This window comes from Megascapheus bottae, chromosome 12 (genome assembly GCF_031878675.1).
Source record: "Megascapheus bottae isolate mThoBot1 chromosome 12, mThoBot2.hap1, whole genome shotgun sequence".
Lineage (NCBI taxonomy): Eukaryota > Metazoa > Chordata > Mammalia > Rodentia > Geomyidae > Megascapheus > Megascapheus bottae.
Window position 1 is genome coordinate 6,052,375 of NC_143520.1, and position 12,399 is coordinate 6,064,773.

Here is a 12,399-nt window from a genome sequence, read left to right on the forward strand (position 1 = left end):
AAATAATTTTAAACAATTTATAATAGAAATCTCAATGTTGGTATAGATTGATATTGGATTACCATTTAACTAGTAAGGGCCAAGTTATAAAACATATTACGATAGAAAAGTCTAGCTTTAGAAACCATAACATAGACTGGAAGAAATCCCCAGTGCAAGCCAAAATATAACTGAATTTCTAGTAACTAGTAATTCTCAATAGACTAAAATATCAGTGAAAAAAGTTATGTATGGAAGATTAACTCATCTCCTATTTACCATCAGATTTAATATATTATGGAATATATCTAAGATTTATAAACTGTGTATACATGCTTGGTTCTATGACTATCTCATCAATATCTCTAGGGATTAAATATTCAGTTAGTCAAGATAGCAAATTATATATGTATAGGAAGTTTGGTTTATTTTTACTCTTACTTTGACATTTTGGGTGGGAGAAAAATAAAATTCAACACTGACACTGAAAGATCTTGGGACAATTTCAAAGGAATGTGCCCCCTGCAAACTGTCAGCTCCCATTTCATTCCTGTGCCTGCCATCTTCTGCCTGTCATACACCTGAAAACAGACTGTCTCCTTTACCTGAGACAGTGACTGCCGGAGCCGGGCCATCTGCGTGCTATGGCCTTTGTTGTGATCCTGTTCAGAAACCATCTGCTTCAGCTTCTCTTTCTCTATAGCTATACTGTTAAATGCAGACTTCAAAAGAGAATGCACTGTATGGGGAGAAAAGTGAGAAATGATATTAAAGGTATCCGGAAAGAAAACACAAAGTGATAACTTATTAAGACTTGAACTCATTTCTAGACATTTTCAGGAAGGGTTACATTATAGTATAATTGGAAAAATCATCTTAAATGAAGTATACTAATATCTACACTCAAACCACATGTGGCAATTGTAATTAATTAGAATGAAAAATTTAGTGCATCATACCAGATGAAGCAGCTCAAAGTTTAAAGTAGCATATAAAATGTCAGTATCAATTCTACATACCAATATTGAGCATTTAACTTATAATTCCTACGAAATATTTTACTTGTCACATTTGATGATAATATTTTGAGTAGCTATGTCTAGCCTAAAGTATCATGCAGATAACTTAGTTATTAAAAATATTTCCCTAGAATGCATTGCAAAAACCCAAGAGCATTTTATGATTCCTGTCAGTATAAAGTAGTCAGCTGATCTAGAAGTTCTGAGTAGTTCTTTGAAGGTAAGACATGATTTGGCCTTCAGACTAGTACTTTCTCAGAGTGGATTTTTTGTTTTTGTGCCAAAGCTTTACTGGGACTGCCTTCAAATCAATCCATCTCTCTTTAGCAGCTGTGCTAAAAGGATTCTCAACTATCACATTATTGTGTTATGCTATCTGCTTTGACTGGTCAAGAAGCAAAAGTTGCTGGCTATAAATCTATTGTGTTGTATGAACAAGACATTATCATGCTAGTCTAATAACATAATTAGCAGTTAAAATGCATTTACTAGGAGTAAAAAGAAAGGGTTGTCCTTATAGAATCTCAATTGCCAAATTGTAGAATAAGATTGTTACAGTATCCCACTTTGTTGCCTGACATATCAGATATATTTGTATTTGGTTATTTGAAATTGGATAGGGAAGGGGGGAAAACAAGATGAGGGTTGGGGTGGGAGGGAGGGAAATGGGGATCAAGACATGTGAAAGGGTATCAATGTATGTGAATTAATGCACCTCCTATCTGGCAAATATCATGTAACCTTTCTATTAATTACAATAAAAATATGAAAAAAAGATGGGAAAAAGAGTTAATAGTTTTAGGGTCACAGAACTAAAGCAACATCTGATACGTGACATTTCAAGTGTTGGAGTAGGAGAAGTTAATTTGAATGCTAAGGTTCTTGTTAAACACTGTAGCATACCTTTGTGATGGTTTGAGACTATAAATTTTTGTTGAGATCCACAACATCTGTGCATCAGAGTTGTTCTTAGTGTGTACTCCTATTCCTGAACTACCAAGTTCTTGAGTATTGACAGTTAATAAATATACTAACACCCTATTTTCAAGAATATTTTATAACATAACTAGAAGTTGCAGAGAAATAAATGATTGTTTTGTAAAAAGTTTTTGGTAACTGAAAATAATACATTTTACTTTAAGGAGATTTAAAAAGACTGAAGGAGGTACTGTCTTAAGTCAAAAGATAAGGAGTTAAATACTACAGTAAGTAAGGGAGGAGCTCAATCACACCCAGGACTGTTCAAATACCTACATCCTGCTATCTTATTTATGAAATGCTACGCTCTGAACTTGTGACAGAAATTTAATTCCCACAAGAAGCTTTAAAATGTGATGTAAAAGACAGACTTGAGGGTTGGCTGAATTTTCATCCCCTCATATCTGAACTGGCCCAGAATGCTTCGGCTGCAGAGTACAGTAGAAATGAAGCTAGAGTAGTTCTAGAGCTGGCCTTGGGAGGTCCAGTGACTTCCACTTCTAAGTCTGTTGGAGCCCTGAACAGTAAGGGCCAGGAACAGGGCCACAGTCTTAGGAAGCCTTCCAGCCATCGTGGTGATATGTCACGAGGGAAGCCACTTTCAGTCTTTCAGGCCCAACCTAAGCCTTTGGCTAAATTCCACTGAATGAACCTAGTCAGTGTGACCATGCTGCTAAAGCTTGGCTCAGAGCTGAGCACAGCCTCAATTTCTGACCCAACAGCTCTAAGTATAATCAATACAATCTTGTTTTAGAAACATAGCTGTGGGGCTGGGGCACCCATGGCTCATGTCTGAGGATCGTGGTTTGTAGCCAGCTCGGGCAGCAAAGTCTGTGCAACTCTTATCTCCAGTTAACAATAGAAAACCAGAAGTGGAACTGTGGCTTAAAACTAGCACTGAACATTCTTACCCTGTCTCAATGTTCAGAAGTAATGTACCCACTATCTGATGAATGTAACTGCAATCCATATATCACCCCAACAACAAAGTACAATTTAAAAAAAAGAAAAAAAGAAAGCTAGCATTGATCAAAACAGCTCAGGGACAGCACCCAGGCTGTGTTCAAGCCTTAAGACCAACAAAATGAGCAAACAAATGAACAAACAAACAAACAAATAACATACCCAAGAATGATAGCTCATTCCCATCTCCTTAGGAAGTGGAAATCTTGAGGATGTGGTTTAAGATCAGTCTAGTAAAAAGTTATGGAACCAGATATGGCGGACTATTTGCCTAGCAACAAGGCCCTGAGTTCAAATCAGAGAGAGACAGAGAGAGAGGGAGAGAGAAAGAGAGGGAGAGAGAGAGGGAGAGAGAGAGGAGGGAGGGAGAGAAATGACAGGCAGACACAGACAGACAGACACATAAAGAAAAGAGAAGTGGTAGTAGAAGGGGAAGAGGGATAAAGGAACAGGAGAGGAGTAAGAAGAAGAGAAAAAGAAGAGTTGAAGGAGGGGAGCAAGAGAAGGAGGAGAAAGAGAGAAAGAATCTAATTTTCTTTGTTAAAAATAACAACTAAATATGTATTTAAAAGATATCTAAAAAGACATCTTAAGAAAATATGGTACACAACAGTACCCTGCCGGACTGCCTCTTTTTGTCTTTCTTTCTTTCCCAACCCCAGTAACGCCTTACTCAAAATGGGAAATTTTATGTCCTGCATAAAAAGCAGACAGGAACCAAGTCCTGTAAATAAAACACTGAATCTTTTTGCCATTACTACCTAGACAAGGGCTACAAAAATTGTCTTATCAAACAATTCTCTCATTGAAGAAGAGACCTTTAAAGGACACATTATTTTTGTTGATACCTTTCTGTGCAATTAGACAAAATTCTTCTTGTAGCTTTGTATAATCTGTTGAACTTTCCAGAGGGTCAGGGAGGTGGCTAGGGGGAGTCTGAAATTCAATATCCGCACAGAGGTTGGGGTTGGAGGAATGCAGGCGCACCGGTGACATGGTGGCACTGAATGGAACCTGCGGAAGGAAGACATAAATTATTCAGGCGCAACTGTGCCCTGTTCCACCTTTTCCTACACAGAAAAGAACCCTCCTGTTCTCTAAAATAATAGAGGCTTCTCTGATGTCTGGGTCAGAGACACTCAGTACTCATTTATTTTGCAGGTACCGAGGTGGGCTGGGAGAGTCTTGTTTCCCCATAGTCGATTTAGAATTGACAGAACTCATTGGTTTTCATGGACAGAGAGAGATGGCTACAGAATGACGGGATAAAGAAAACATAATCTTAGATTAGTTTAAACCCTATCTCATACTTGTACCTGAAAAATTACTGGCAGAAAACTTCAGCCCAAACTGGGATTTAGCTGCCTTTCTTTTACCAAAGTCGGCATACAGTTTATGCTCACTTCTCTCTAAGCCTGGAGCAGCATCTTACTAAATATGTAGCAATTTAAACATGCATACAAAGAAAGACTCCCTTGCTCCAGAGCCATGAGAGAAAACAAAAATCAAGTTTATTAGAAAATACAAAGACAGTTGTTTTTGGAAATAGATTTACTAAAATGTGTACTAGTAAAAGGAATATATTATGAAAATCACTGTAGTTTATCTTTGTATGTTACATACAACTGATGTTCATGTATGTATATATATATATATATATACATATGTCAATATGGCTTATAAACTGGCCAATAGTGAAAAGCATTAGGTAGAAAAAGTCATATTACTATAGATTTTCCCAAATGACATGACTAGAGATGCCTCCCTCTGCAAGCTGACTCTGCACTAGGTTTGGGTTATGAAGACACAAAACACATTTTCATCTTTTTCAAGAAGGTTCCATCTTACATAACTAATGCTCTTGGCCAACTATTCTTCCTGAGTGAACTTTGTACAAGTCAAATCACTAGTAACTTCTCCCTAAATCTCACTGCAGAGATTTATTCAGGTTCCTCAGGAACCATACTTTAGACTACATTAAGCTGGGTTTCGCATGTTTGAAATGATGACTCTTGTTCTCTCTATAGCTCCCTATAGAGCGAGGGAATCAATACCTCCTTTGATGTGTGTATCTATGAGAGAAACACCTCATTTAAGTTTTTGTTTTTGCATTAAACTTATTCATGGATTTGGTGAGTGGGTTAAGAAGAGTCCCCCTTCCTCTTCCTCTCCCTGTCTCATTCTCTTTCAATGTCTGAAGAACTGGAGAGAAACAAAATATCTGGCCTAATGGGCATTTGAAAGGCAGTTGAGACTTAGGTCAAGAGCTTTTTCTGCTGTTGTTTTGCCTGGTGTAATTTATCTCAAAAGATATCTGTGGAAGAAAGTGAGCATGAAGCTTTTCTAAAAGTTCAGCTAAGTTAAGGATGAGAACAGGTAGTCTCCAAAGAATTTGCACCTAGAGAGATCAACGTCTAACTCATTTTGTGAGAACCCTCACATCGCTAGGCTGCGAGATGTCAAAGCTTCTTTATCTTATCGGCTCGAAACTTGTCCCTGTTCTAGATTTGAAACCAAGAGTGGGAAGTAAGCCATTTAAGAAAGGAATATTGGGATTCAATAATCTGTTGGCATCCTGTTTAGGATACTCTCGTGATAATGATGAATTGAGGTATTTGGGAGATACCTGGAAAGAATGGGGACATATGTAGAAGAACACTTGAAGACACATGATACCATTCTGGGAAAATCAGGGAGTTCATACACCTATGTGAGGGACCTGGAGAATCTGTAAAGTGTAGTGGACATAGGAAGTTGCAGGCAGAGACAATGAATTAAAGATCTAGGTAGACCAAGGAGTTACCCAATTTAAGGATATGGTTCCTGATAGAAGAAACTAGAAGGATACCTAAGACAAAGAAATGTGGGTGTATGGTGAGGGGGACACAATATGTTACAGGTCAGGGAAAAGGTTTTATGGGTACTCAGGAGCCTTCAAGGACACTCCTAGCTTGGAAGTGAGTAGGGGAGGTAGGGTGAGAGCTGAGAGAGGTAGCAGAGGAGGCCATTAGGTACCACATACACCAAGCCCAGTAAGAACCCACACCTGTCCCTGAACAATGGTTCCTCTGTTAACCAGTAGGGTCAGATGCTGAGAAAACTGTAAGCTACAAATCTACATTTTGAATATGATGGAAATTTAAATTGGCTATTAATACATAAAACTGACTTTGTTTATAGTCTATAAGGAACAACTGTGAGATATTCCATTAAAATTAAGATCAGAGTTTCCAAAACAACTGAAAAATAAATTTGGGGAATTAAAATTATGAATTAAAAGAAAAAGTGTGTCAAACAGATTATTTTAATTGAGGAATTAATGAAATATAATTGTGAATATGTACTGGGATGTATTAATCTAACTAAATATCTCTTCAGCCCAAGGGACTTATTTATGTAGCTTTTTATTCATCAACTTGAGCATTATAGCATTTTAACATTTAAGTGGTAGCTAGCTTCTCTGTCAGTGCTGGCTGCAGTGGGAGCTGCCCACAGTGCCTTCTCTCTATTTCTACCTAAGGATCCTGGATGCTGGATTTAGGATTTTCTACTGCACTCAGGAAAGAAATCTAAGACTTACTGGAAGTCCTTATCATTGAGAAGAAGTCTGATTCTAAAAAATTCTGGTATTAACAACTGGAGTTAGGAATGGGGATGTTAGGAGAAGCTCTTACCACTTGAATTGTGAATGGTACTGCTGACTGAATTTTGCAGCACATACATGAAAGGAAATAGACCCAGTGGATCACAGATAAATAACTAACCTTACGGGATTTATGGAGTCAAAGCTCAAAGTTCCTTGCTGTTGGTATTTGTATTATGTGTACAGGGACACTTTAGGAACACTGACTGCTTTGGGAATCTCATAATTCTCCCAACAGAAAGGGTCAGTATCTCCTTGATTCCAAACTCCTATTCTGTGAGGTTTGTGTGATGGGGCAGGCTGGCTACTCTGTGCTAGTGGTAAGGATGGCAAAAATACATTTCTTTAACATACACCCTTCAGGTACACTTTCCTTTGGTGCAATTTCAGTTGCCCTATCACTTGAGTACCTGAAGAAAGCAAGTGGCTAGAAATCATCTGAAATACTGAGTAAAAGACATCTAGGCAGGACAGGATAGACTGGAAATTGGAAACTTTAGTGATGGGAGTGGGAAAGACTGGGAATAAAGAGGAACTACTGCAATAAAGAAATGGACTGAGTTATTAGCACCAGGTCACTGGGACCTAAGGGCAGATCCTAGAAAACCAGCTGTAGGTCCTGCTTAGTGTTGTTTCTCTGCAACAAAATCAAAGCTGCAGACCTTAGGGGGTATAGAGTAGTCAGAGCTATTCTCGAAACATTAGCTTTCCTTATTGTTTACCTCTAGGTCATTTTTGATAACTTTATAACGTCCATTCTCACAGCTGTGTTAGAATGTAAGCATTAATGCCTTCATGTTTGAAAGCTTTTCTTTTTTGCCTTAAATTTAAAAATATAAAGCCAATGTATTCAAATTGGTGCCAGTTCTTCTTTATTACTTTCATTGTGCGTATCTACAATCTAAAACTATGAAAACAGGAGAAACATAATTATTTCCCTGCATGCTGTCTTAGGAACTCATTACCCAAGGAAGGATTAGTATTTTCATAAGCTTATTCATCTTTCCCTTCCAGACCACTAATACACACTTGGATGTCATAATTTTATATATAAGAAGTTTAAGAAGTATTTAACTGATTACACATATATATTGTCCAAACTTGTTACCACCTCAGTGTCATGGACTTCATTCATTTGCTCTTGAATACATGCATAAGGTGTTCTTTCACTACATATGGTTAGTGATTTGTTTGTTCAAATGTTTACTAAACTGTAAATTTGAGTCAGTTGCCTAATAAACTCCAAGTCACTACTTCAATAATCAGAAGCACTTCTGTTCCGTGACCCAGCTAAACACTTATATACAAAACCAGAGCTGATTACTAGTCAAAAATAAGTAAACAATATTCTCTGCAAAAGTAGTTATGTTTCTACATTGCAACGCAAACCTCTCTTTTTAAAGTGATGTCTTAAAATATATCCCAACTTTTACATGAGCATGACTTCTTAATTCACGAAATATGTGATTAAAAATATTCTGGATTGCTATGAACTCAGGAATCTGTGTATTTTAAAGTTCACAGGATCTTGTGATTAAGTATTAAAATTTACTTTTATTAAACAAAAGATTCTTATATCCAAATATTCTGCTTAATCTTCTGTATGGACACTCACTGTTTTTGCCTTTCCTATGTTCTTTATATTCCTTATATCCATTCTATTTCCTTTAAGAGGAAAAACAACACATCTTTTAAAATATGAATTAAACACCATCTGGCTTTGTGGTTTAAAAAATTTCCCACTTGCACATTACTATTTTCAGATTTTCATATCAATATTATTTCCAGAAAACAATTTTCCTTTGTTAAGTATATCTCAGGTGACCATTTAAAAATAGCATCAAAATTCATCTTCCCTTACCCTCTTTCTACTTTCTCACATCCTATGTAAGTAATCATACTGCTACCAAAAAACAAACCCACATTTTTTTGGTCTGTAGTAACATGGCTTTTCTTAGACATAAATAAGTCTGGCAAAACTAAAGAAAGAAAGAAAGAAAACGCCAACCATGAGGCACTACACTCAGTTTAGCAAACATGTGTTGAATTGTAAATCATTTCTAACACTGACAGAAGTAAAGATCTGTGTATTTGTTCTCCATCGCAAAAAATGAGTATCAACTCCTGCCATGCAAAGACAGGCAGAGAACAGGTGGGGGCTGTTTTGACATAAGTGGGCCACAGCTGAGGCCAACCCCCATGAGTGGCACTGTGAGAAGAGGGAGGTGACCTGTACACAGTTTCTCACTCTTACGAAACTTTCACTTGAGATTAAAATCCACTCACTGTTGTAGCCACTGCTGCCGCGAGCCTCTGCCGGCGCCGAGTTGTGCTGAACTGGCCCTTCGCAGGTGGCCCTTCCTGACAGTGAATGGGAGAAGAGAAGGGGGTAAAAACATGGGGATGGGGAGGGAAAGGATGGGATATGGGAAGATGAAAGATGGTGAGACAAGGGCAAGTTTTTAACTGAAGTTGACTTGGTTTTCAAAAAAAATTCTTAGCACTGAAAAGAGCTCACAGGGGGTATTCACGGCACAAGAAGGGTTCATTGTTCTCACTGTGGATCGAACACAAACCAAACACAGCTGTGAATGTATGAATGGCCTGAGATTCTAAGGTAATGTGCACGCCACTTTTTTTTCAGTGATATCATTTTATATGAAGTAAAAAGGCAAATACTACCAATGAACTAGTTGTAATCAGAGTCCCGGGGGGTCAAACAGAGTTTTCTCATTTCTTATGGGGAAAAAAAACCAAGTGAAAAGGTACCAGGATTCTAAATTTTCTACTTAATCCCCTACCCAAAAAAGCATGCTGGCTGGAACTCGGCATTAGGAAGAATGCTGGAATCTTCAAATTGAAGAATTTTGTAAGGAGGAGGCTAGCTCCCAAAAGATGGCAGGAGGCCCCTCAGGTTTCTTGGTGTGTGGAGAGAATGTCTATAAATTTCACTATGAGAAATTCCAAGTACAGACTCATTTAACGATTTATACATATGCATAGACTAGTAGAATAATTTCAGAACATCCTTTTATTCATTCCTTTCTCTCTGTCTATCTCTTTCTGTCTTTGTCTCTGTCTTTCTCTCGATATTTTTGCAGATGGGATTAAAGGTTATTTCCTTCCAAACCCTCACATCTGATGGAGGTTGAACCTTCCATGTTGTAAGTGGCATTCTTATTTCCAATTGACAGAGATACACTTTCTCATAATAACCTAACAGTTTAGATTGAAAATGTTTAGGTGACTGCATTCACCTGTCTTAATGACAAAAAATACTTATTATTTTATCTCCAATTTTCTTTAATTTTTCCAAATTATATTCATATTTCTATTCCATTTTCACAAATCTTCTGCATACACAAATGCATGCATACATACACACATACATGCAAACAAACACACAATCTACTTTTCATGAAGTTTTCTATACAATATTTTTACACTAAAACAAAGAACTCATTGTTACTGTTCAGTGTAATTTAAGGATTATGAAGTTTGGGGTAGATGCATGTGAATGGAAGATCATTTATTAGTGTATAGTTCTTATTATTCATCCTGCCTCCAACATCTTTGTCCTATCGATAACAAAGAAAAGCTAGTAAGTAGATCTTGGTCTACTTTAAAATCATTTTCGTTGCCCTCTTCTGCCTCATCAAAACACCAACTGTCAATACATAGTGTTATTGAGATTTTTCACAGTCCTCAAAAACTTGAAGTCTCTCTACTAAGAGAGAGTCCCACAGACCCTTCTATTCCTGCATAGGTTACACATGGATTCCTGAGGTACTCCTATGTATCGTGACAAAAGTATGTCCATGTAGGATAAGCACTTACCTTCACATTCAGATCGAGCACAAGCTAACCAACCCATCCCCAGATAATCATTTACCATTTAGCACAACACATTCTTCACTTTCCTGAGGTCATTTTTTAAAAGAAAGATGTACAGTATAATCACTTTTAAACGACAATTTAGTGGCACAGGATCAATGACAATGGCAGTGATCACCACAAAGTTTAGGTTTTTATCACAGATGGCAGATAATAAAGATAGCACATCATGGAAGATGAGAAATGAGCTGTCATAACAGAAAAGCTTCTCAAGCTTCTTGCAGCAGTGATCATCAGGGAAAATCAGATAATCGATTCCAAACAAATACCCATCCTCGTTACATGAAATTACCAGAGTTAAAAAAAATCACTGAGGATAGGAAGGAAAAAGAGGGTGATAGGGTTTGGAGGAAGTAGTAGTACTATGTTGTAGCTACTAGATTAAAACTGAATGCCATAGGACCAGGAGTTTGGCCTATTGGTAGAGTGCTTGCCTAGCATGCACAAAGACCCGGGTTTGATCCCTCAGTATCACTTACATTTAAAAAAAGCCAGAAGTGGTGCTGTGGCTCAAGTGGTAAAGCTCTAGCCTTGAGAAAGCCCAAGGACAGTGCTCAGGCCCTAAGTTCAAGGCCCAGGACTAGTAAAAAAAATGACATGGCTATCTGCAGACAAAGTACTACTAAGAAAGATAATAATGAGTGTCGTAGTTATCCCCAGATGAGCTTATGGTTCCTTGGTAGGTATGTGACATTTGGAAAAACCTCCTGTCACAGAGAATGAGCATCCAGAAGGCTTGTGAGAAAACACAGAAGGTCCATGAAAGGTTCCAAATAGTAAAGCATTTCACTCTTTTGTATAAGTGGAAATAGACTTTCTCAGGGAATGATGGATAGCTTTCTACCGCACCACACAAAATCTACCTGTTCTACTTAAACTCTGTCACTTTTGAGAAGTCAAAGTTTTTTTTGAGTGTGGGGATGAGCTGATTTCAGTTTTCCTAAAAAGATCTATCTCTCTCTCTCTCTCTCTAAATAATATATGGGAGGTGGAGATAATGGCTTAAGGTCAGACAGGGTAAAAAGAAACTTGGGAGACTACGTCAACCAATGATTGGGTGTGGTGTTGTAGGTCTGTTATGCCATTGTGTCTCCCCTAAGGAATACAGGCCTATCATCCCTAGTCAAATATGATTAGGATCAAAACCCAGGTTGTCCCAGACATAAAATGAGACCTTACCCAAATAATAACAACAACAATTATAATAAAAGAATGCTGGTGGCTTATGCCTGTTATCTTAATTACTCAGAAAGCTGAGATTTGAGGATTGAGGCTTGAAGCCAGCCTGGGTAGGAAAGTCCATGAGATTCTTATTTCCAATAACCCAGTAAAAAGCCATAAGTGGAGTGGAAGGGAAGTGGGAGATCAGTAGCTTTGGGATAAGGGGGGGTGGGAGGGAGGCGGGGAAAAGCTCAGAGACAGTGCCCAGGCCCTGAGTTCCTGAATTCAAGCCCCAGGAAAAATCATAGAAGGCTCAAGTCATAGAAGCCTTTGCCTACCAAGTATAAGTTTTCAGGTTAAGTCCTCAGTACCACCAGCAGAAATATATATAAATTAAGAATTACACAGGCCCAAAATATGAGAAAGGGTAGCAATGTTTGTGAAGTAATGCAACTTCTATCTGGCAAATATAATGTAACCCTTCTATTAATTACAATACAAATATATTTAAAAAAAAAGAATTACACAGGCCATCTTTGTTATCTCTAAGGAAAGCCAAAGTGAAGGGAAAATACATAAAAATTTAAAAACAAACCACTCGAACATGTGGCAGGAGAATAAATGGATAATAAACTCCTGTATTTTCAGTAATTTTTTATGATGACTCAAACACATCTTGTCTGGACCTTTAGAAGCACAGCCCATGTCTAGAAAGCATATTACAAGTTGTGTGGTTTCTTCCAGAAAGGAAATGGCACCATG

General features: G+C 37.7%; 1 protein-coding gene and 1 long non-coding RNA gene across 8 annotated transcripts in view; one reads left to right on the forward strand and one right to left on the reverse strand.

The window, feature by feature from the left end:
- Positions 1-12,399, reverse strand: part of Osbpl6 (oxysterol binding protein like 6) — a 179,002-nt gene that overhangs the window by 31,766 nt on the left and 134,837 nt on the right. For 4 of the 7 annotated variants that reach the window (XM_090342562.1, XM_090342561.1, XM_090342560.1 and 1 more), the window contains 2 exons: positions 3,788-3,953; positions 585-718 (listed from right to left, as the gene is read on the reverse strand). In XM_090342562.1, the coding sequence (XP_090198688.1) occupies positions 585-718; positions 3,788-3,953 (300 nt within the window). Of the gene's footprint in view, positions 1-584; positions 719-3,787; positions 3,954-8,868; positions 8,944-12,399 lie in introns of all 7 variants that reach the window. The other 3 variants (XM_090342557.1, XM_090342558.1, XM_090342556.1) reach the window with 1 other exon arrangement.
- Positions 1-12,399, forward strand: part of LOC150056137 (uncharacterized) — a 38,913-nt gene that overhangs the window by 16,785 nt on the left and 9,729 nt on the right. The gene's annotated exons all lie outside the window — the stretch shown is intronic.